This window comes from Antechinus flavipes, chromosome 2 (genome assembly GCF_016432865.1).
Source record: "Antechinus flavipes isolate AdamAnt ecotype Samford, QLD, Australia chromosome 2, AdamAnt_v2, whole genome shotgun sequence".
NCBI lineage: Eukaryota > Metazoa > Chordata > Mammalia > Dasyuromorphia > Dasyuridae > Antechinus > Antechinus flavipes.
In genome coordinates this window covers 32648855-32674245 of record NC_067399.1, presented here as the reverse complement: position 1 = coordinate 32674245, position 25391 = coordinate 32648855, and the positions used below count along the sequence as shown (strand labels likewise).

Here is a 25391-nt window from a genome sequence, read left to right as displayed (position 1 = left end):
GGGGAGGAACTGAAAACTGAGTTGAGAAATAGCTGAAGAAATTATGATATATGAATATAATGGAATATTATTGTTCTATAAGAAAAGATCAGCAGTTTTATTTTAGAAAGGCCTGGAGAGATTTCCATGAACTGATGCTGAGTGAAGTGAGTAAAACCAAGAGAACATTATACATTATACACAGCAACAACAAGATTATGTTCTGATCAATTGTGATGGATGTGGCTCTTCTCAAAAATGAGGTGATTCAGGTCAATTCAATAGACTTGTGTTGGAGCAAGCCCTCTGCATGCAGATGGAGGACTGTGGGCACTGAATGTGGATGGATCACAATATAGTATTTTCACCTTTGTTGTTGTTGTTTCTTGCTTGGTTTTTTCTTTCTCATTTTTCCCCCTTTTGATCTGATTTTTCTTGTGCCACATGATAAATGTGAAAATATGTTTAGAAGAATTGCACATGTTTAACCTATATTGGAATATTTGCTGTCTTGGGATGGGGCGAGAGAAAAATTTGTAACACAAGGCTTTGCAAGGATGAATATTGAAACCTATCTTTGATATATTTAAAAAAAAAACCAAAAAGCTATTATTAAAATTTTTTATTCCATTCAGTCAATATAATTTAGCATGTAAGAGTATGTTATTTGAGAAGGAAGCAAATGTTTATTAACCATCTATTACGTGGTAGGCAAGATGCTAAGAACTTTACAAATATTATCTTATTTATTATTTTCTCTCACAGAAATCCTGGGGAGGTGTTGTTAGTATCCCCTTTTCCAGATGAAGGTTACAAATGAAGACAGAGGTTAAGTGACTTGTTTGATAGTTATGTCCATGCAAAATTGGGAAGAAGAGAAGAATTATAGGATGCAGGTACCTGAGGTGTTTTGGATGAATTTATGCAACACTGTATGATTATCTTTACATTTTCAGTCATAGGACAAATCAAAGGTCACCTGGGCAGGTGCTAGCAAATTAGCAAAGAAATCTTGTACACGAAGACAGGCTGCTAGTCTACATTTGCTCATGTGTGAAGGAAACCAGGGCTGGCTATTCAAAGGCCACCTGATGGCTTCAGCAGAAACTGCTCTCTGAAGAACTCTTCCAGTTTACATCCCTGGGAGACACATGGTTATATCTGCCCACTCACTTCTCTTTTCCCTTTGGTGCTTTTGCAGAAACGAAAAATACTCTTGACATGCCCCTGATTTATTGATTTGATCTTCAGATCTTTTTTTTTATATTATACATTAAATTATATTTTAGCTTTTACTTCCTTTTTTTTTTTAGAATTTTTTTTATTTTATTTTATTTTTTAATAACTTTTATTGATAGAACTCATGCCAGGGTAATTTTTTACAACATTATCCCTTGCATTCACTTCTATTCCGATTTTTCCCCTCCCTCCCTCCACCCCTTCCCCCAGATGGCAAGCAGTCCTATATATGTTAAATATGTTGCAGTATATCCTAGATATAATATACGTGTGCAGAACCGAACAGTTCTCTTGTTGCACAGGGAGAATTGAATTCAGAAGGTATAAATAATCCGGGAAGAAAAACAAAAATGCAGACAGTTTATAGTCATTTCCCAGTGTTCTTTCTTTGGGTGTAGCTGCTTCTGCCCATTTTTGATCAATTGAAACTGAATTAGCTCTCTTTATTGAAGTGATCTTCAGATCCTTAAAAGGTGGAGACAGTGTATATGCTCAGAACTAGTGAATTACTTGGTTAAATCCCTATAGCAGAAGAACGTAGAGAGAGACAAGAAAATATCCACGATATAGAGTTCTCCGTCAGAAGCTCCATCCAAGAGAAAGAGTCCTGCTAGGAACACTCTAGGGAGTCTTAGAGGATCTAGGGAAAACATAAGAGCAGAGGATCATCATGGTAGCAACTAGTATTTGGACAGCGCTTTTGGGCTATTCTGAGTAACTTGCATATATGTCCCCTTTGATACAAAGAGCTCAGAGATACAGGGCTTTCCTGTCCCCTTTTTGTAGAGCAAAAACTAAGGCCATCAGAGGTCCAATGCTTTGCCCAGGTTAACTGGCTAGAAAGGATGGGAAGCAGGATGCAAATTCAGGCCCGCTTGGTGCCATGTCCAACGCTGTATGCTCTGTGGCAGCCTGCCACAGAGAAGGGAGCTCAGATTGTACAAATATGGAAATTTGATTAAACAGTTCAGAAGTATCAGAAGTCAGATGTGAACCTAAGTTTTCCTGATTCCGGGTTCAGCACAATAGCTACTATACCACACTTTCTGTCTAAAGAGGATGGCGGGTGATATTGTAGATTGAGCTCTGTACCTAGTCTTTCAAATCTGACCTCAGACTAGTTGTGTGACTCTGGGAAAATCACTTAATCTTGTTTGCCTCAGTTTCCTCATCTGTAAAATGGAGACATTAACCCTACCTTCCTTCCAGGGTAGTTGTGAGGATATAATGAAATAATAACTGTAAAGTGCTTTGCACTTCACATAGTAAGCCATATATAAATGTTACCCACAAAGAGAGTGGACCATTGGAGAACTATCCCCTTTGAAGTAGACGAAAGATTGAGCATTCTGTCACTGCATATGAGCTAATTATCGATTCATTGTACATGCATTAAGAAACATATACTGTGTTCCTGATTTGTAGTTTATGTATTCTATTTCTGTATATGTTTCTACTTGATAATAACTTTCTAACATGGATTATACCTGTATGTGTAGCAAATTGTAAAGCTCTTTTAATGCCCCCAAACCCCTGTGAAACAAAGGTCCTTCTGTTCAAAGCCAACAGTCTCTTATTGACGTATCATAACATCAGTCTCTAAAAACAAAATTTGATTTTGCAATAACAAAATTAATGTAACTAACATAAGAAAAAAGCTATCAATTGGGAGAAAAATCTTGGGCCAATTTTCAATACATATCAGAGGATATGAAGAGATAGCTCTCAAGAGAACTGAAAGCTATTAACAACCAAATGAAACTCCAAATGATTAGACACTAAATAAATGCAAATCCAAACAACTCTGAGGTTTCACTTCATGTTTAGTTGATATGATGATGTCAAAGATGACAAAAGAGAGGAAAGGATGATGTTGAAGGTGTTTTAGAAAGACTAGAACACTGACGGGCCGGTGATGGAGCTGTGAATTGAGTCAATCATTCTAGAAAGCAATTTAGCCCTATGATTACAAAATGATTCAAATGTCTATATGCTTTATCCCAGAGATTCTATCATGAAAGAACTCAAAGAGGGAAAGGATGTACACCAAAATATTCATAGCAATATTCCTTGCAAGATCAAGAACTGAAAATAGACATCCAATGCCTGTGAAAGAGATTTTAAAATTATGACATATTGTGCCATAAGGAATTGGAAATGTGAGGGATTCAGAGAAGTATAGGAAGATTTTTATGAACTGATGCAGAGGAAAGCAAGCAGAACTAGGAAAGCAAAATATACTCGGAAACTAGAAAAACAGTAATATACACAATGACAATTTCCAACTGAAATGGAAAAAACAACTATAAAACATTCAAAAGTGAATCCTGTGCAGATAAGAGTACCACAGGATAAGAAGGCATAGTCTACCCAGTTGGGAGGAAAACTGTGAGAGAGCTCAGATCTACTGGTATATGGTACGTGCTATTTATTTTTTTTTTGGCTTTTGGAGTCACTTGGAGTTAAGTGACTTGCCCATCACAAGGGCAAGTCTGAGGCCGGATTTGAACTCAGATCCTCCTGACTCCAGGGCTAGCGCTTTATCTGCCCCTGTACATGCTAATTTATGAATTCTCTTATTGGATAATTAGAGGCGCTGTGTCGCAATGAATTTAGAGGACTAATCTTGGAGTAAAGAAGGCATAGATTCAAGTCCTGTGCCGGACATATACTATTTGATTCCAGGCAAGATATCTAACTTTTCAGGGCCCCAGACAGATCTTTTAAGAATATAAACTAAAGACAAATGGCAGGCTAGTCTAGCCTGCATTGTTAGAGGTCTTTTCCACTCTGGGACTTCTAATACTGAATGAAACTCCAAAAAATTGTGTATTACAAATATCCCGGGCACTACAGCATAGTAGAGAGAACATTCACTAGGAGGATCTCAATTCAAGCTCCAAATCGGACCCATATCAGCTACTTGTAACCCTGGACAAGTGCCCTAGGCCACATTCTGAGACCAGAAATTATAAAGAAAGTATTACTCGCATGGGGAGGGGGATTTTCCTCATCAGGAAGTACCCAGTGACACTTGTCTGACTGACAAGGATTATTTAGGAACGGCTGCAGCCCCTCAGGGCTGCCCTAGTCCCTTTCCTAGGAAAAGAGGTTGGAGTTGGGCTTAAAATCCAGAGGGGATACTGTTTTTGAGACTGCTTCCTCCCACTTTCTTTATATCATCTTGTTCCTTATTACATGCAAAATGTTTAGGTTTGACAGCAAAATGCTAGATCTAGAGAGAGCAGCTTCTAGTGGGTGTGGGCTACAGAACATGATGATTCGAAGTGGTTTGGAACTTTAGGTTAAAACTTAAAACGTAATGCCTGCTTGTCAGAGTGATCCCAGGATTACACTCCCTGTTACAGACAGATAAAGAAGATGAGACTCACAAGGGGAATTTTCTTTCCCAATTTCACAGGAGGAGAGTTAAGATTTGGGATTTGGACCCAGGGCTTCTAGCTCCAAATTCATCGCTATTCCCAATACACCATCTTCAGTTAGTGGTTGATCTCCATAAAGACCAGGCTGGCTGTTCTTTGGTGTCCCTAGCATTGTCAGCTTGGCTACCTGCTTCCCCAACCGTCTACCCAATATCCACCCCCCAAAAAATGAATTGTCACTAAGGAGCCCCAAACAAAGCAAGGGGCCGATAGTCTTAAGCGATCTACTTTCTAATGCATTCTTCATTCCCACTGAAAGCACCTCTTGGTTTTTCTGGTTTTTCTCTGCCCTCGGATTATGCTTTGTCCTGGTTCGTGGGTTCTCCCAGAATTTGGTGGGAATCCGAGTAACCCTTGAAAGGTCACTTGTGAGCTTATGTTCTGTTGGCCCAATCAGAGGAAAGGTCAAGCTTTCCATACCCCCTGGCTGGGAGCTCAGTCTCCAGCCCCTGGATCTCTGATGAGGAAGCTGATCGTGGGCCTTGGGCCTTCTCCAGCACTCCAGCTCATTACCCAGAAGCTGTCAGGGCAGCCTTAGATTAGACATTCAGCCCCATTCAGCCGCTGACAGAGGAAATAGGACCCCTTCACTTCAGTCCACTTCTTTCTGAGGAATTAGAAAGGAGAGGGAGGGGGAATCGGTGTGATGAGATTATTTAATAATAAGGATGTTTTGTTTGGTTGGTTTTTGAGACGCGGTTTCTCTGTCTCCCCCAGGCAGTGGCAGCTCACTGGCTGACCCCTTCACTGACCAACATGGCCATTTCTGACCTGAGCCAGATGGATCCCTCCTGGGCAGCTCAGGGGAGCTCACACATGGCAGAGATCTCCACACTGGTGGCCTGGACAGTCCATTAGCTGCGTATTAGCCCTACCCAACTCAGAATTCCCAACTCCAGCAATTCAGCCGCTTCCTCCTCCCCGGGCAGGGAGTAAGAGGCAGTATCTCCAGCACCTCCTCACATTTATGAAACAGCTTACAATTTTCATTTTTTAAAAGGCCTTTAGTATCACCTTTTGATTCAGGGAAGCAGAGCCGTACAGTGGGAAGAGAGTGACTCCGGAGTCCGAGGGCTTGCACAAATTTTGTCCCTCTTTATTGCCTCGAAGGGAAGGGAATAAGTATATATAGGGTGCCTACTATGTGCCAGCCCTGAGCTAAGTACTTTTGGTAAATTTTATCTCAATCGAACCTCATAACAATCTTAGGAGGTAGGCGTGATTTTCTCCCCATTTTATATTTGAGAAAACTGAGGCAGGCAGAGGGGTCACACAGCTGTTGAAGGCAGGACTCCCTGACTCCAGGCCCCGCACTCCCTCCACCCGGACATTCTCTAGGAACGCCATCTAAGTTGGAGAGACAATATGTCTCTCTCTGGGGACGTGGGCTTGGAGGCAGTGGACTTCCTAAACAGGGCACGGCCCACCCTGGGGTGGAGGGAACAAGAAGAGAAACTGCTCTGACCCTTTCGCACAGAAACCAGGCGGTTTGTCCAAGAGTGGTATTTACTGAGCTATTTTCTAAAGTCTCGCAGTGGGGCAGGATAGCTTGGACCCTGTAGGGTTCAGGGCCAGCAGGACTACAGGAATCAATGTCTAATAACACGCACTTGGCGGAGTCAAGTCCACCCAGGAAAAGTCCCTAGAGTTTTTCCAACTCCATCACTCTCTGTGGTTCTCAGGGCCCTGGCAGCTGGTGGGGTGCAGTGGAGAGGGTGGGCTCGGTCCCTCTCCCCCAGAGTTCTCGCTCACTCTCCTAGCCTTGGATGGATCCCCCAGCCCACGGCCAAGACTCACTGCCAGGGTTTTAAGATCGCTAGCACCACGATGAGAATGACTAAGAGTAAACCACCAACGGCCAGGCCCAGGATCACTTGCCACCGCTTGTTCTTCCAGAGTCTATCCTGGTCCAGCGCCTTGGCCGTCTTGTTGAAGGTGGAGCTCTGTAACGATAGAGATGGGAAGAAGCTGAGGGCAGGGAACCAGCGCCTTCCAGGTCAACATTCATGGTTTTTTGGTACCCTCTGAACCCTCTCCTTTATCCCCAGTAGCTCTCACTCAGGCCCTGAATTCCACCCTCATGAAGAATCATGGATCTAAATCTCTTGGGCCTCCAAGACCCAAGTCATCTAAGTCCCTCATTTTACCAGCGAGAATCTTGGGCCCAACGGAAGGACTTGCTGAGGGTGATCAGCAAGTTTGAGTTTGGGCCTTCCTGACTCCCGCCCAATGCTCTCTCCATAGAATCCGCCATTATTGCCCAATGAGCCTTGACCTACTGATTTAAGAAGCCAGAGACTCTCCTTCCATATCCCATCTCCAACTTCCCTTCTCTGCTTTTGGAGGGCTGAATTAACATCAGCAAAATGTCTGTAAAAGACATCAGTGTTCTTTCCCATCATCTCCTTCTCTAGGAACCCGCTCCCACCAGCCCATACACCCCTGGCCCGGCCCTCAGTGCCTCACTCGGGGCCCACCACGTTCCTGTTTCAACACCTCAGCCACATTCCTACTTTCCCTCCCAGTTCCCTCTTCCCTCTCCCAGCCCCCATTCACCCTCCTACCATATCGAGGAGCAGGTCGGATCGCTGCTCCAGTTCTGCTAGTTTGCCGTCCCGCTCCAGAACTCGTTCAAAGTTGTTCAGCATGATTTCAGTCACTTCATTTGCCTGCTGCTGGCACTTCTCCAGGTCCTTTCCCGCCTGAGTAACAAGGTCAAAGTTAAGCCGTGTCCTTTTCTCTTGGCCATCGAGCCACCGAGACCATCCTTCCTTCCTCCTTCCATTTTGGTGAAGGTATATGATAGATTTTGAGCAGGAAAGAACCTCTCAGAACATCTAATCCCATTCCTCTCCCTCAGCCTTTCAAGCAGTAAGGAAACCATGATCCAGGAGGGTAATCAACCTGCCCAAGGCCACACAGACCGAGTCACTATTTGATCTCTGACTGAAGTCATTGCACTCTCTCTTGCATCAACCTTGCAGGTGACTCAGGCTAGAATCCATCTCTGGCCCTCTAGATTCTGAGATTTCTAAGGGAATTTAGAGAGGATCTGGTTGGTTTCTTTACTTGAGAGATGAGGGAAAGATCTCCCCAGATAGGGATGATGTGGTCAAGGTCATTCAGCAACAAAGAGTATATCTTGAAGGAACCCTCCAGGTCTAATGCTCTCCAGTTCTTCCCTCCCTTTCTCTTTCCTTGCTTCTTTCCAGTTCTTCCCCACCTTTCTCCTTCCTTGCTTCTTTCCAGTTCTTCCCCACCTTTCTCTTTCCTTGCTTCTTTCCAGTTCTTCCCTCCCTTTCTCTTTCCTTGCTTCTTTCCAGTTCTTCCCCACCTTTCTCTTTCCTTGCTTCTTTCCAGTTCTTCCCTCCCTTTCTCTATCCTTGTTTCTTTCCAGTTCTTCCCTCCCTTTCTCTTTTCTTGCTTCTCTCCAGTTCTTCCCTCCCTTTCTCTTTCCTTGCTTCTCTCCAGTTCTTCCCTCCCTTTCTCTTTCCTTGCTTCTCTCCAGTTCTTCCCTCCCTTTCTCTTTCCTTGCTTCTTTCCAATTCTTCCCTCCCTTTCTCTATCCTTGTTTCTTTCCAGTTCTTTCCCTTTCTCTTTCCTTGCTTCTCTCCAGTTCTTCCCTCTCTTTCTCTATCCTTGTTTCTTTCCAGTTCTTCCCCCCTTCTCTTTCCTTGCTTCTTTCCAGTTCTTCCCTCCCTTTCTCTTTCCTTGTTTCTTTCCAGTTCTTCCCCCCCTTTCTCTTTCCTTGCTTCTTTCCAGTTCTTCCCTCCCTTTCTCTTTCCTTGCTTCTTTCCAGTTCTTCCTCCCTTTCTCTTTCCTTGTTTCTTTCCAGTTCTTCCCCCCCTTCTCTTTCCTTGCTTCTTTCCAGTTCTTCCCTCCCTTTCTCTATCCTTGTTTCTTTCCAGTTCTTCCCCCCTTCTCTTTCCTTGCTTCTTTCCAGTTCTTCCCTCCCTTTCTCTATCCTTGTTTCTTTCCAGTTCTTCCCCCCTTCTCTTTCCTTGCTTCTTTCCAGTTCTTCCCTCCCTTTCTCTATCGTTGTTTCTTTCCAGTTCTTCCCCCCTTCTCTTTCCTTGCTTCTTTCCAGTTCTTCCCTCCCTTTCTCTATCCTTGTTTCTTTCCAGTTCTTCCCTCCCTTTCTCTTTCCTTGCTTCTTTCCAGTTCTTCCCTCCCTTTCTCTATCCTTGTTTCTTCCAGTTCTTCCCTTCCTTTCTCTATCCTTGTTTCTTTCCAGTTCTTCCCCCCTTCTCTTTCCTTGCTTCTTTCCAGTTCTTCCCTCCCTTTCTCTATCCTTGTTTCTTTCCAGTTCTTCCCCCCTTCTCTTTCCTTGCTTCTTTCCAGTTCTTCCCTCCCTTTCTCTATCGTTGTTTCTTTCCAGTTCTTCCCCCCCTTCTCTTTCCTTGCTTCTTTCCAGTTCTTCCCTCCCTTTCTCTATCCTTGTTTCTTTCCAGTTCTTCCCTCCCTTTCTCTTTCCTTGCTTCTTCCAGTTCTTCCCTCCCTTTCTCTATCCTTGTTTCTCTCCAGTTCTTCCCTCCCTTTCTCTTTCCTTGCTTCTCTCTAGTTCTTCCCTCCCTTTCTCTTTCCTTGCTTCTCTCCAGTTCTTCCCTCCCTTTCTCTTTCCTTGCTTCTTTCCAGTTCTTCCTTCCCTTTCTCTATCCTTGTTTCTTTCCAGTTCTTCCCTCCCTTTCTCTTTCCTTGCTTCTCTCCAGTTCTTCCCTCCCTTTCTCTATCCTTGTTTCTTTCCAGTTCTTCCCTCCCTTTCTCTTTCCTTGCTTCTTTCCAGTTCTTCCCTCCCTTTCTCTATCCTTGTTTCTCTCCAGTTCTTCCCTCCCTTTCTCTTTCCTTGCTTCTCTCCAGTTCTTCCCTCCCTTTCTCTTTCCTTGCTTCTCTCCAGTTCTTCCCTCCCTTTCTCTTTCCTTGCTTCTTTCCAGTTCTTCCTTCCCTTTCTCTATCCTTGTTTCTTTCCAGTTCTTCCCTCCCTTTCTCTTTCCTTGCTTCTTTCCAGTTCTTCCCCCCCTTTCTCTTTCCTTGCTTCTCTCCAGTTCTTCCCTCCCTTTTTCTTTCCTTGCTTCTTTCCAGTTCTTCCCCCCCTTTCTCTTTCCTTGCTTCTTTCCAGTTCTTCCCTCCCTTTCTCTTTCCTTGCTTCTTTCCAGTTCTTCCCTCCCTTTGTCTTTCCTTGCTTCTCTCCAGTTCTTCCCTCCCTTTCTCTTTCCTTGCTTCTTTCCAGTTCTTCCCCCCTTCTCTATCCTTGTTTCTTTCCAGTTCTTCCCCCCCTTTCTCTTTCCTTGCTTCTTTCCAGTTTCCCCCCCTTCTCTTTCCTTGCTTCTTTCCAGTTCTTCCCTCCCTTTCTCTATCCTTGTTTCTTTCCAGTTCTTCCCTCCCTTTCTCTTTCCTTGCTTCTTTCCAGTTTTTCCCCCCCTTTCTCTTTCCTTGCTTCTCTCCAGTTCTTCCCTCCCTTTCTCTTTCCTTGCTTCTCTCCAGTTCTTCCCCCCCTTCTCTTTCCTTGTTTCTTTCCAGTTCTTCCCTTCCTTTCTCTATCCTTGTTTCTCTCCAGTTCTTCCCTCCCTTTCTCTTCCTTGCTTCTTTCCAGTTTTTCCCCCCCTTTCTCTTTCCTTGCTTCTCTCCAGTTCTTCCCTCCCTTTCTCTTTCCTTGCTTCTCTCCAGTTCTTCCCCCCCTTCTCTTTCCTTGTTTCTTTCCAGTTCTTCCCTTCCTTTCTCTATCCTTGTTTCTCTCCAGTTCTTCCCTCCCTTTCTCTTTCCTTGCTTCTCTCCAGTTCTTCCCCCCTTTCTCTTTCCTTGCTTCTCTCCAGTTCTTCCCTCCCTTTCTCTATCCTTGTTTCTCTCTAGTTCTTCCCTCCCTTTCTCTTTCCTTGCTTCTTTCCAGTTCTTCCCTCCCTTTCTCTATCCTTGCTTCTCTCCAGTTCTTGCCCCCCTTTCTCTTTCTTTGCTTCTCTCCAGTTCTTCCCTCCCTTTTTCTTTCCTTGCTTTCTTCCTTTCTAGCTTCCTTTAAAGTTTTGTCAATGCCTTTTGTTCTTACATCGAGGTCACTTTCCAACATAGCACCCCACCTCCACCGCCTACAATCCTCCCTTGTCATAAAGAAAAATGCTTAAGCCAAACCAACTCGGTGCCCGTGTCTAACAGCACCTACAACATTCTGAGCTCTTCGTCCTCTACCCGTCTGCCAAGGAGAAGGAGGTGTGGTTTATTATTTGTTCTCTAGGACTAAGATGAATCATGATAATAGGACTCTACTATTGTTGGGGGTTCACAAAAAGCCATTGAAGAAGAATGATGTTAGTCAGTCAACAAGCATTTATTAAGCACTTACTATGTCCCTGCCCTCAGGGAACTCGCCTAGGCAAACATCTCTGAATCTATAAGGTACACACATTGTAAAGGAGAGGTCATCTCAGAGGGAATAACCGGAAGGGGGCATGAAGCAGGGAAGGAGCCGAATCTTGAAGGAAGGACTGGAATGGGGTGAGCCTTAAGGCAGGGTGACCTCCAGACTTAGGCTATTAAAATGAGGTGATGTCAGTCATGGAAATGCTTACATGGTGGCCATGTCAGAGAGTAACAAATGAAGGAAAGAAGAATTATTGATCAACTGTGAGCTAAATATTGTACTAAGGGCTGCTGAGGAGAAAGATGATCTCTTCCCTCAAGGAGATTACATTCTTCTTTTTCCCCTGAGGCAATTGGGGTTAAGTGACTTGGCCAGGGTCACACAGCCAGGAAGTGGTAAGTAAGTAGCTGAGGTCAAATTTGAACTCAGGTCCTCCTGACTTCAGGGCTGGTGTTCTATCCACTGCACCACCTGGCTGCCCCCAGAAAGATTACATTCTTAATGAGACAGTCAACCAAGATTGAGAAGTGATCTTGGAGGAAGCTGAATGGATCCATAAAACAACTGATCAATGGACAGCTTTCCAAGAATAGTTTCGCCGCTGGCAGAGCAGACGCCAGATCACAGATGTCCATACTCCCCGCCCGGTCTGGAATCTCTAGCGCTTCTCTACCGACTTGTTAGTGATCTGTCCGGTCCATAGGTTCTCTCTCCTAACGTAAGTGGAAGGAGATTCTTTCCACGCAGGGCCCTTGGATCCTGGCTGGCCTGTGGCTTTCACATCACAGAACCGAGAGGAGATCCACCATCCCAAAGCCGTGTGGCCAGAAAGGATGCTGACATGTGAGTCAGAACAAAGGAGAACCCAGCTTTCCTGACTAGTCAGACCAGTTCTGCCTCCCATCCCGCCCCTAATCTCAGGGAAGATTAAAGCTTTTCTTTACTCTTAGGAAAATCACAGCCTTCCCTTCCCCTGGCGAGGGCTGTGGGGGAGTTGGGCTCACCCAGACCAAAGCAGTTTCTTTGTAGCTTAAATTGGCCACGTGATCAACGAGAGATCGTGGATTTGGGAGAATAGAGAGAACAGGAGGATCCCAAGACTCGGAAGCCAGAGGGAAGAAGGAGGTTTATGGGCTGAGGGACCGTGTTCAGTGTGATGGAAAGAACCTTGAATTTTGAGTCGATTTTAAAAGAGACCCTTAATTCTGTGTATTGTTGTTCATTCATTTTGGACTCTTTATGATCCCATTTTGGGTTTTCTTGGCAAAGGAATAGAGAGCCATTTTCTCCTCCAGCTCATTTGACAGATGAGGAAACTGAGGCAAAAAGATCAAGTGACTTGCCCAAGAGGACACAGCCAGTAAGTATGTGAGACCAGTTTTAAACTGTGCACTGTGGCGCCACCTAGCTGCCCTCCTTGGTTCCCATCCTTGCTCTAATGAACTTGGACAAGTTTCTCATCTTCTCCAAACATTTTCTCCTCAGTGCTTAGCAAATAGTAGGACCTTAATAAACATTAATTAGCTATTGACTCATTCATGAAATAGACATTAAAATACTTTCACTACCTGTTTCCTAGATTAGAAAAGGACTTTGTTCCTCCTGAAACTAAGATTATTTTTAAGAGTAGAGGAAAACACCCTGTTGTAGAGTAGAATGCATTAGAAGAAAAGGAGGGGGTGATGGGAACTAGAGATCAAAGAGCAGAGTCTGGGAACGCTTCTGTGCCTTGGCTGAATCGGGGCAGTCACAGTCAGGTCTGAGGGCCGTCTCTCTGCCTCCAGAAAAGGTTTTTAAAATTCTAGCTTCCCTAGAGGGCCGCCAACTCTTCCCCTTCCTGACTGACCATCCTTAACGTTACTCTGCTGGGCTATGCAGTTTACTGCTGATTTATTTCCAATTCGATTCAAGTGTGAGCCATTCCTCTAATTCTAGAACTGGAAGGGTCCAAGCTCTAGTTCCCCCTTCTCCCCTTCAATTTCACCCGGGAGAAATTCCATCTTCATTAAGAAAAGGAAGGAAAGTGACTTGTCCAAGTTCCTCTCTCCAAGAGGAGAATAATGCATTGGCAGAGTTTTTTAGGGTTGCAGGGCACTTGAAAAAGTCCCTCATTAGGTAAATTTGGCTTGAAGGAGCTCTGAAGCTCCATGGAGATCTATGACCACACATATCTAAGCCCTGGCACATCCCAGGATCCTTTTTCCTCAGCACCCTCATCCAGCAGATACTCAATAATTATCAATGCTTTATCATTCAGCATAAAGACACATAAATAGGGGCAGCTAGGTGGGGCAGTGGATAGAGCACCAGTCTTTTTTTTTTTTTTTTTAATAACTTTTTATTGACAGAGCCCATGCCTGGGTAATTTTTTACAGCATTATCCCTTGCACTCACTTCTGTTCCGACTTTTCCCTCCCTCCCTTCACCCCCTTCCCCCAGATGGCAAGCAGTCCTATACAAGTTAAATATGTCGCAGTGTATCCTACATACAATATATGTGTGCAGAACCGAACAGTTCTCTTGTTGCACAGAAAGAATTGGATTCAGAAGGTAAAAATAATCCGGGAAGAAAAACAAAAATGCAAGCAGTTTATGTTCATTTCCCAGTGTTCTTTCTTTGGGTGTAGCTGCTTCTGTCCATCCTTGATCAATTGAAACTGAGTTAGATCTTCTCTTTGTCAAAGAATAGATAAATAATCTTGGCCCCTGCTTTGAAGTTAGATGGCCTGAGTTCAAGTCTTGCCTATAGCATCCGTACCAATCAGAAACCAGAATAATAAAGACTCTGAGTTAGAGACAAATTTGTCATGCTGCATTGGTAGAGGGAATTCCTATACCTGGAGTTCCCTGTATACATAAATGTATAGAACCAGATTATTTAAAAGTCTAAAAAAATAGATCCTGGAGCTTTATTATCTGTTTCTCCAACCCATGAGAAACTATTTGTAAAGATCTTTGGAAATATATTAAAGTATAAGCTATTTTTAAATTTTGGTACAGTTTTCTGAGGTATTATTCCAAATTTTAGAACTGGGGGATGGATTTGCAGTCAGAGCAATTTAGGGTGAGCAACAGGACAGAGGACAGGGAAGAGCAAAGGGCAGAATGGGAAAGTAGAACCATTTCCTACTAAAAGAAGAGCTTCATCACAATTTATTATTGTAATCTCATTATTCCTGAAGGAAGAGCTTTATAATAATTTATTATTATAATCTCAGTATTCATTTTTAGAATCTAGGGGTTTTTTTTTAACCTATTTATATCAAATTTAAGGATAAATCAAAAACCTTGGGTCCAAATGTCAGTTCTGATGCTTTCTACCTGAGCTGTATAACTTGTATTGGATTGGGTCTCAGTTTCCTCAGCAATAAAATGAGTGCATTGGATTAATTGTCCTCTGAGGTCCCTTCTATGCTCTTGTGACTTGGAAAAGTTTCGAGGAACTTTAGAGAAGATCTCATCCAGAGATGATGCTCAGAGGGGATGCTGAATTTGAGAGATGGAAAGCTATAGAATCTCCCCCCTAACTAACCCAGAATCTCCCCTTACATGGTATCCAACAAGTGGCCATCCAGCTTTCGCTTCTCACCCCTAACTAACCCAGAATCTCCCCTTACATGGTATCCAACAAGTGGCCATCCAGCTTTCGCTTCTCACCCCTAACTAACCCAGAATCTCCCCTTACATGGTATCCAACAAGTGGCCATCCAACTTTCGCTTCTCACCCCTAACTAACCCAGAATCTCCCCTTACATGGTATCCAATAAGTGGCCATCCAGCTTTCGCTTCTCACCCCTAACTAACTCAGAATCTCCCCTTACATGGTATCCAACAAGTGGCCATCCAGCTTTCGCTTCTCAACCCTAACTAAACCAGAATCTCCCCTTACATGGTATCCAACAAGTGGCCATCCAGTTTTCGCTTTAAGAGAACCGGTAAATTGAAATCCCTCGCCTCTCAGAACAGCCAATTCCATTTTTGGACCGCTCTGATTGTTAGGAAGTCTCTCCTTACATCAAGACTAAATCTGCCTCTTTTCCACTTCCACCCATTGTTCCTAAGTCTGTTCTCTGGGGTGAGAAAGAACAAGTCTCTTCTGTCTGCCACTTAAAAATCCTTTAAATAGTGGTCAGCTGTGGAGTTCCTCCCTCGCTCTTTTCTCTGACTCAAAATGGAGCCGTTTCCTTCCAATGATCCTGATATAGCGAGTTCCCAAGGCCCTTCACCAATCTGGTGGTCCTGCTCTGGACCCCTTTCCTGCTTAACATTTGCCCTTTCTATATGATGTTAGCTGTTCCCATCCCTGCTCCCTGTGCTTGTCCCACATAGCTAAAACTTGACTCTGCCTGTAATTTAGAAGGGGCTATTTTTATGACCCACAGCTGTTTTCCCAGCTCACTTTCCCTCCTAGAAACCCATGCCAGGTTTATAGGATTAGGCCTGGAAGAGACCCTACAGATCATCTCAGTTCAACCCTCTCCTTTTTCTTATCAGTGAAAAAAAGAGCCTTAGAGAGGGGAAGAGGCTTGTTTAAAATGGTCACAAAGTTCCTAAGCGGGCAAATAGGTCTCCTGACTCCAAACCTGACACTCTTTCCCTTAAATGATGCTTTCTATTATTCTCCTTCCTCTTTAATGAGCCTCTGGGGTCAAATCGATGCCTAATTTTAAGAAGCAGACTCTGTAGGGATTGCCTGGGAAGTGACGGCGGCTTGGATGATAAGAGAACTCTCACCCACCTGTAAGGCAGCCAAGAGAAAAGTCCCAGGTTCAGTTCCTGCCTTGCTGCCCCTTCTCCCCTCCTCTGTGCCTCAGTTTCCCTTCAATACTGTTTTTGAATCAAAAGGAAGAAGAAAATCTCTGGGAAGGGAAGAGGAAGGTCTATATTTTGAGATGAGGTGATATAAAACAACCAGATTGCAATAAAGATTTTTTTTTCAAAAGAAATAACTTAGTAAACATTTTGCACTTACTACTCTAGTGTAACTCTCAGGAGAATGTAAACTCCCTGAAGGCAAGAACTTTCATTTTTATCTTTATTTCATCATCAGCTAGCTCAGCAATATGCAATCAGCAATTAAGCATTTTACTATTTATTGAATTGAATTCATCCCTTCCCTGTGCTAGGTAATGTGGTGAAAAGAGAGAAAGTGTAAGAGCCTGCCTTCCCAAACAAAGCACAATTAAGTTAGGAAAGTCAGACAAACACATAGAAAACAGCCAATCTGAATGCAAAGCAAATCAGTTCTATTAATTAATTAATTCAAGTTATTAATTTATTAATAAGAATTAATTAAGTGCTGAATTGTGTGGTGAAAGCAGGAGAATGTAGGGGGAGTTTCCAGATTGATGAGAACCGGGCTTGGCAGTTGGGTGGGACTTGATTTAAATGGAAAGAGTGGATCGGCAGGTCTTGGGAAGGGGAGAGAGAACAAGGGAGGCAGGGAGGGATGGAGGGAGGAAAGTAAGGAAAAGGGAGAAAAATATATATATAAAAATAAAAGTCAAAAACTGATAAATACATTTTAAAAAGAAAAGGAAAAATCTAATCGACTTTTAATCAATAACACACAAAGGAACCTTATAATACAGGTTTTATAGAAAAAGAAATGGAGAAAAGTTAATTGCTTCTGTTGGGCTGTGCTAATATAATAACAATTATAATGTTGACTAAACAAACAAACAAAAAAAAAGTGGATAGGCAGGGAGGAGAAGCAAGGACATTCCAGCAAGGGCATCCATATGTGGGAAGGCTCAGTGGTTGGAGTCAATTTAGCAGGCAGCTCTGAGGAGTGGCCTTGAAAAGGGAGGAGCTGTCCAGGAATGAGAGATGAAATCCGAAGGTAGAGGAGGGCCAATTTTTTGAGGTATTTGGAAGCCAGAAAGAGGAGTTTAGGCTTGAAGTGGGAGGAAGAGGGAGACTTTGCTTTTCAAGGGAAGAAGGAGTATGAAGAAAACATTTAAAGAGTCTTCAAAATTTTAAAAATTTACCCTATCACTGGAGCCTCAGAATTAAGCCAAGAAGGTGGATACTACAGATATTTTACAGATAGAAAGGAAATTCAGAGTTGTCTTTTTGCGCAACTAGAAAAGTCAGAGGTGGGATAATGAAGAAAGGAATCTCCTGACGCTTTCTATTACTCCACAACTCATCACAAATTCATTAATCATTCCACTCTTCTTATGAGAAAATGAATAAGATTCTGACCCACTCCTGGACAGGAGCAGCACCTTCCTCTCAGAGATATCCCCTATGTCACCCTAAACTGCTCGTTCTTTCTCTCCTCTCAGCTTCTGCCAAGCCCCGTCCATTCTACCTGCCCAACATCTCCCTTATATGCTACCATCGCCCCTTCTTCCTCCGCCCCTGCCATCACGATGGCTCTGGTTGATCACCCTACTCCAAGTCTCCTCCATCTCCAACTCACCCTCTCCTCAGCTATCAAAAGTCCAAGTTCAACTGTCATTCTCCTCTTCAGTAAATTCCATCCCACCCTTATTATCTCTAGGATCAAATACAAAACTTTGTTTGGCTTCCGCCCTTCACAAGCTGTGCTTTTCCTACCTTTCCAGTCCTATCTGTATCTTATCTCTTTACATGTTTGCTTCCTTGATGGTCCCCAGATAAAATACTCTGCTTCCTCTGCATTTCCCCCTGCCTGGAAATGTCTCCCTTCTGCCTCTGCCCCTAGAACTCTCCGGCTTCCTTCCAGTTTCCCCCTAAAGTCCCACCTTCTGCAAGAAATTTTCTCAGCTCCTTAACATTAGTTCCTGCTCTCTGAGATTGTTCCAACTTATCCTTTATATATTTTGTTTCTCACAGCTATTTGCACACCGCTGCTCTCCACTCTCCATCAGAACCTATCCAAGGACTGAGTTCTTGAGGGTAGAGTTTTTGCTTCCTCTGTATCCCCAGCTCTTAGTCCAGTGTCTGGCACATAGTAGGTCCTTTTTTTTTTTTTTTTAACTACAGTTGCTTGCCATTACCTCATATACACATCCTGTATGTACCTCCTTACTCATGTTTGTCTTTCACATTAGAATGAAGGTTCCCTGACGGCAAGAAGTACTTTTTTCTTTCTTTCTCTGTATACCAAGGACAAGCACAAGGTCTGGCCCAAGGGAAGTCCTTCATAAACGTTTGCTGACCACTTGCCTGACTATTCCACTGGACTAGAAGCAAAGGAAGTCACTCTTCCGGTAGGATTCCGACTTTGTCAGGACTGATATCCTTGATTCTCCCTCTGGCTCCTTGCATATCTAGTACTCTTCCTTTGCTCGGGGCCCCGCCCCCAACTGCCTTGGCCCAGTTGCTGGGCCAGCCTGACTTCGTTCCAGGGTCCCAACCTCTAGCTCCTTCTCCCAATCCCCGTTTCCTGCCCCAGCCCCCATCTCCAGCACTATCTTCCTGCTCTATTTCCTCTTCCTGCCTCCTTGTCCCTAGAGAAGGAGTCATCCAAGCCCTCTGAACCTCAGAACCACTATCACCTCCATATCTCTGCCCATGCTGTCCTCGGCAGCGGGCTTTAAAAAGTCCAGATGATTTCCTGGCAGGCACAATACTGTCTCCACGAAGCACTCTTTGGGGGGAGGAGGGGAAGGGTGGATGCTGGGGAGAACTGTCAGCGGCTCAGGAAGAGTCTCAGCTCGAGAACGCAAGCCAAGAACTCGGTCCGAGGAATTTGGGGTCAAAGTGGAGGGACATTTCAACAGAGTGTTTGTGACTGGGAAATGTTTTCAGTATCTCAGCAACCTCAGTGGGATCTCTTCAGCCCCCCTCTCGACCCTCCTCCACTGGACAAACCCCTTCCTAAGCGGCAGCTCCCTCCTTCCACGAGAGGGTTAGGGGTGGGGCGCAAGACTGAGCCAAAAGCCCTAAGTACCCGAGTGCCCTTGAACAAGTAAACTACTTAGCCTCCCTGAACCTGGGTTTCCTTATTTGCTAAGATGAGGGGGATGCTATTACCTGCCTCCACTCCCTCCCAGTCCCGCAGGATTATCGTGAACATCAACCGGAAGGAAACAAGCACTGTTCAAGTGCCTACTATGTGCTAAGTCCTTTAAAATAGGACCTCATTTGATCTCCACAATAACAAGTACTACTGTGAGCCCCATTTTACAGTTAAGGAGACTGGGGGGCAGATAGAGGTTAAGTGATCTAGGTGGACTTAAGTATACAAAATATAATGCAAATATAAGTTATGGCTACATCGAGCAGCCGTAATTCCCTCGGGGAGGAAGTACACTACAATCGTTTTGGTGGGAGTTCTGCTTTGCACGCTGGGAGACTTTGGACAAGTCCCTTAAAACCTTCTTTGGCCCTGGTTATTTACTCTGTAAGGAAGAGGGATGAGATGCCGACTCTAAATCTGTGGTTTCGAGTCCTACCAACTCCTACCGAGGCAAAGTCCGACGACTACCACCTGGGCAAAGAGCAGCCGGCTCTAATTTATAATCTTAGAATTATCTGATGCTCGGAGAGGGTCAGAGTTTCCCTGTTTATCCCACAGGACTAAAAGTCAGAGTCTAGAACCCGAATCCCTAGCTTTCTGGCTCCCGCGTCCTACCAACTCCCTCCTCTTAGGGCAAAGAGCAGCCGGCTCTAACGTACAGTTTTAGAGAATGATCTGATGCTCAGAGAGGTTCAGTGTTTTCCCTGTTTATCCCACAGGACTGAATGTCAGAGGCCAGAACGTGAATCCCCATCTGGCGCTAAGCCTAGTGCTTTAATAATTACGCAATAATCGCTCAATAAAAGTTCGGTGCCTTGCCTTGCCATGGCTGCCTATTGATCATAATAATCGGGGACCGTCCTCGGAATCTCCAGCGCCTCCAGTTTCCAGTCTCCTGGAACTACCCTCTGGCTAGGTCCCACTTCGCTCTAGCGCCTTCCCCGCTCCTCCGCCCTGTTCCCACCTCCCAACATCACCACCGTTCCCCTCAAGTCTTCACGGCTCTCGGAAGGGTTTCCTCCGCCCTCGTGATCCCCCCAAGTCACCGGGCTCCTGATCAGTTGAGGCGAGAGCTGAGTCCCCGAACCCGCCAATCCTCGGCTGCCGAGGCTCTGGAGAAGGGCTGGGGGGGCCGGGAGTGCAATCTCCGCGCGGGACACCTGGGTCCCATTATGCTCCGCGAGGGTCTGGGAAAGTCCCCAGGTTCCTCTTGAAAAGTGATTCTTCCTGCTTCCCTTCTTCCGCCTTCCCCTCGATGCCCCGGAGAGCGCGCCCGCGAGCGCGGACTCACCTGCGCCCGTCGATCAGCCGGGCTCGGGCCAGCGCGGGGTGGGGTGGGGGTCCGGCCCGCAGAGCTCCGGCTGAGCGCTTGCCCCTGCGGGGCCTCCCCTCCCCCCGCCCCTCTCGCAGCTGTCGCCCCCTCCCCCGCAGCCCCCCGGCCGAGCCCCTCTCACCATGCTGTCGCGCTTCCTCGGCTCTCCTCGCTCTGCGTCTCTGCCGCCCGGGAGGTGCCTGGGGCAGTGCAGGCTTGGGGGGCGGGAGGGGGGGAGATATACACTGAAAGGAAGGAGGGAAGAGGCGGAGCCAGGATCAGAGAGGGGGGCGCCTCCCGGGCCGGGCTGAGCGGAGCATGACAGCCCCCGGGCTGGCGCGGGCGGAGGTGAGGAGGTGAGACCCGAGCCGGTGAGGACGTGAAAGTGAAATCGAAAGTCCCCTGCGAGGTACGGAGTGCGCCCAGATTTGGTCGCTGTCCCTCCTCCCCCTCCCCCCAACGGACTTCAGCCTCCCGGCCTCCATCGCAGCCTCCTTCCAAGTAGGAAAAAAAAAGGGCCAGCCCGGCCAGTGACGCCACGGGACGCTTGGGCTTTGATGGGTGGAGGGCGAGAGCGGGGTCCATTGTCCCCCACGCGGGAACCCGAACCAGACGCGTTTCTGCATCTTTGCGGCCAGACGGGACTGGGGCCGGCTCCCTACCACCCGTGGGATCAAAGACAAAAACTCCTTTGTTTGACAGATAAAGCCTTCCAGGCTGGCCCATCTATTCCATGGGTTAGGTCACCCCTCTCCAGCGTGCTGAGGTTCCGCCGCCCCGGCCTGAGACCCGGCGGCCAGCTCACATCTCCATCCGGGCCTTTGGGAGCTAGAGGCTGTCCCTCTTTGAGTGGTCCCCTTCCTCACTTCCAGGCTCTGGGGCATCGTCCTCCCAAGTCTCACCAGCCACCCTACGCTTACTTTACGTGGGCCCCGGGCGTCCTGTGCCAGCGTCTCCGGGGCCCAAAATCAATTCTAAGGTTCTTAAGGGAGACCTCAAGAGTATCCTTGTGCAGCAGGAGGATTTCAGAAAGGCCTGGAGAGACTTACACGGATCTGATGCTGAGGGAAATGAGCAGGACCAGGAGACCATTATATAATTCAACAATACTATATGAGGATCAATTCTGATGGACCTGGCTATCTCCAGCAATGAGATTTGTTCAATAATGAAGAGAACCAGAAACGCCCAGCGAAAGAACTCTGGGAGATGACTATGAACCACTACATAGAATTCCCAATCCCTCTACTTTTGCCAGCCGGCATTTTGGATTTCCTTCACAGGCTAATTGTACAATATTTCAAAGTCCGACTGTTTTTCTACAGCAAAATAACTGTTAAGACATGTATATTTATTTTGTATTTAATTTATATTTTAACATATTTAACATGTATCGGTCATCCTGCCCTCTAGGGGAGGGGATGGGGGAAGAAGGGGAAAAATTGGAACAAAAGGTTTGGCAATTGTCAATGCTGTAAAATTACCCATGCATATAACTTGTGAATAAAAAGCTATAATAAATTTTTAAAAAACATGCAAAAAAAAAAAAGTATCCTTGTATCCCTCTGTGGGCCCTTGCCCTGTGTGAGTTCTCCATAAAATAATTTATTTTTGGCAAGCGTACACCTGGCACCAGAACAGAGTAATGATCTTGGAAAAGCAAAGGCAACAATGGGTTGTTTACTTTCCATTTACAGATGGGTGTATCTGTCCTTTCCCCTGATAAGCTCCTCGCAGGGAAAGTTTGGGTGTCTCTCGGTCCCTGGCACTAGTCACGGAATAGGTGTTTGCTAAATGCCTGTGCAGGGATTAGTTCCGTGGGTGAGAAGGGAGCTGGGGAAAACCCGTCATTTGAGGAAAAGTGGCAGGAACGGGAGGCATTGGAGGCAGAGCAGCTGTGGTCAGAAAGGCTCAGGTCAAAGGTCCGTCTGCTGACACCGGCTCCTGAACAAGGATGTGAACTGGAGAGCAGGTGAGAACGCGCACGGATCAGGGGGCGGCCTCTCTCACTGGGGGGGAGGCCGGGAGCTCCCCAGGACAGGAAGAGCCCAAAGAGAAGCCGGCTGAGCCACGGGCCTGGCCATGGAGAGAGGGAAGGGAGTTAGGGGAGGTGGCCGACCCAGGCCGTCCTGCCGTCCCCATTGCAGGAGCAGAACTCAAGCTACGACTCCCTGGTTCTGCCTGTGCCGGATGTGGGCTTGGGGAAGGGCTTCAGGGAGCAGTCTCTTCTCCAGGCTGGAATCGCCATGGACTTCAGTGTTGGGAAGCGTGAGCTCCTCGCGAACATGAAGATGTTTCTGAGAACGCCTCGGGATTTCGTCGGGACGGGGACCCCCGGGACACATTCGTGCAGAGGCAGGTGGGCCTTTGGGCGAGAAGTCGTAGTCACGGTCACTAGCGCTGCTGGGTGAGACGCAGGCCTGAAGCCGGTGCTCCTGCCGGAAGCTGCCGCCTCCCTCCCTCCTCTGGAGAGCTGGGCGCTCCCGGCGTGGAATATCGCTCGCTCTGGGAGACTGTGGATTCCTTGGTTTTGCTGGACTTTGTAGACACAAGAGAAGGCTGTGTGTGTGTGTGGGGGGGGGGGGGAACATGGCACAGTAGATAGAGTCCTGGGCTGTGTCAGGAAGATCTGAATTCAAATTCAGCCCCAGGTACCAATTACCTGGGTAAGTCACTTGACCTCGTGTACCTCAGTTTCCTCATTTGTAAAAATGAGTGGGAGAAGGAAATGGCAGATCCATCGCTACAATATCTTTGCCAGGAAACCCCAAATGGGGTCCCGAAGGCGTGATAGAAATGACCACCAGTGGCTCAGTGGCCAGAGGGCGGGACGTGGCCAGGAGGAGCTAAATCCGGCCCCAGACACTAGCTGGGGGATCCTGGGCAGACCCCTTAACCTCTGTTCCCAGCGGAGAAGGAAATGGCGGACCACTTCGCTGCCTTGGCCAAGAAAACCCTGTGCATGAAATGCTGCGATCCAGGAGGTCCCGGAGAATCAGACCGGGCTGAATAACAAACAGCTATAAAAACAAAAGTTTGGGGTTTTTTTTTAAAAGTGGTTGTTGTTGTTCAGCCGCTTCAGCCGTGTCTGATTCTTCGTGACCTGATTTAGGGTTTTCTCGGGGACGACAGAATGGTCGGCCATTTCCTTCTCCAGCTCGTCTGACAGGGACTGAGGCAGGCAGTGACTTGCTCAGGGTCACACACGTTAAAAGTAGTTCCCAGAACTGTTTTCCTCGTGCGAGTGGAGCAGGACGGGCTACAGCTCCGAGTTTTGGACACCGTGTGTCCAGGGCAGCCTCTGACTGAGCCCGTCCACTAAAAAGCCCCATTCTTCCCCCTCTTCCCCTCCCCCCCAATGGCACTGGACAATTATCAAGTTTGTAAGAGGGAAAAGTGCAGCAGCTAGTATTGGGGGGGGGGGCAGTTATGCCCAAAGACCCGAGGTTAGAGCGGAAGCCTGCGGGGGGCTGGGGGGAGGCCTTTGCCCCAGCCTCCGGCCTATGACTGTCTCCACCACGCTCGGTTTCTCAGCCTCCAAAAGAAAACAAAAAAATCTATATTTATCCCTAAAACCACCATTGTAAGGGAGAGCTGAGAAAGCAAGACCCCATGCGGGGCGGGCCCAGGGGATGTAACAATGAGCAAGGAACCTGGGGCCGGGGGGCGGGGAGGAGAGGGGGCCGAGACACAGGGGCCATTGTCCCGGAGGAGGGAAGGAGGCAGGGGGCCCGTCCTGTGACACTGACTGTCCCGGGGTGAAGAAAGAAGGCAGCTCGCTCCAGCGCAGGAAAGCCAGGGCCCCCGAGTCAGAGCCGCTCACAGGACGCGGCGTCACGCAGGGGGCCCGAGCTGACCGCGGCCGGAGGACAGAGGCCCATTGTCCGCCACAAGGGAGGCCGGACCTTGTCCCGGGGTGAATGGGGAGGAATGCTCACTCCAGCATGGGAGGAAGAACCCGGGGCCTCCTGCTCCCTGATGGGGAGGGGAAGGGGGAGGCGGCTGAGGTTAGTGGCTGTCCCTGGGACACTTAGTAGTTATGTGATCCTGGACTAGCCACTTAACCTGCATTGTTTCACACACACACAAAATAGTACCTGCCTTGTAGTAATATATATATACGTATGTGTATCTACATTATATATATATATAAATATTTTAAGAATCAAATGATAACATTAGCTATTAATAGTATTAAAGGAGAAGCTAGGAGACACAGTAGATAGAGTAATGGGTCTGGGTTAGGAAGATGAACCTTCCCGAGTTTGAATCTGCCTGCAAACACTTATTCGGTGTGTGACCCTGGATGAGTCACTTAAACCTGTCTGCCTCAGTTTCCCCATCTGTCAAATGAGCTGGAGAAGGAACTGGCAAACTGAGAAAACCCCAAATGGGACCAGTAAGCGTTTGCAGGCAGATTTGAATTTGGGAAGATGAGTCTTCCTGACCCCAAACCTATTACTCTATCTACTGTATCTTCTAGCTTCCCCCTATTAATATTTTCCCCCCTGAGGCAATTGGGATTAAGTGACTTACCCAAGCTGTTACCCAACAGCTAAGAAGTGTTGAGTGTCTGAGGTCACATTTGAACTCAGACCTCCTGACTTCGGGGCTGGTGCTCTATCCACGGCGCCACTTAGCTGCCCCTTATGTTATCATTCTCATAATATTGCTGTGAGGCAGCTCTCATTATTTTGAGGTGGCTAACTCACTTGCTCAGGGCATACGGCTAATGTGTCAAGCGACTGAAGCTGGATTTGAATTCAGGGCCTCCTGACTCCAGGGCCCGAGTCCTATTTCACCTCCTAGCTGCCTCAGGTGCTATTATTAACCCCTTTTTATAGCTGAAGACAGACTGACGGGTTAAGGCACAAGCCAAGGTCGCACAGAAGTACATAAGCCAGTCTTCTGACCCTGGGCCCAGTATTGTAGTGCTTGAACCGTAGACCATCAATAAGGCAATTGGGATTAAGGGACTTGTCCATTAAGTGTCTGAGACCAAATTCCACCTGGGATTCTCCTGACTCCGGCCCAGGCTCCACTTCCGTCCGACTGCCCTTTTCTGCCAAAGGATTAGTCCCCCGTGGGGAAGAGAGGAAGGTAAAAAGCAGCTCTTAT

General features: G+C 46.6%; 1 protein-coding gene across 2 annotated transcripts; it reads right to left on the bottom strand.

Moving 5' to 3' along the window:
* Positions 1–586: 586 nt before the first annotated feature.
* On the bottom strand, positions 587–23602 carry VAMP5 (vesicle associated membrane protein 5). 2 transcript variants are annotated; one of them, XM_051974370.1, is made up of 4 exons: positions 20416–23602; positions 7226–7363; positions 6459–6604; positions 587–1858 (listed from the first exon to the last, which is right to left on the bottom strand). In XM_051974370.1, the coding sequence occupies exons 1-4, from the start codon at positions 20416–20418 to the stop codon at positions 1840–1842; spliced, it is 306 nt and encodes a 101-aa protein (XP_051830330.1). In that variant the 5' UTR covers positions 20419–23602; the 3' UTR covers positions 587–1839. The 2 variants fall into 2 exon arrangements, with proteins under 2 accessions (XP_051830330.1, XP_051830329.1); XM_051974369.1 differs by lacking the exon at positions 20416–23602 and adding an exon at positions 18021–19156.
* Positions 23603–25391: the final 1789 nt, after the last annotated feature.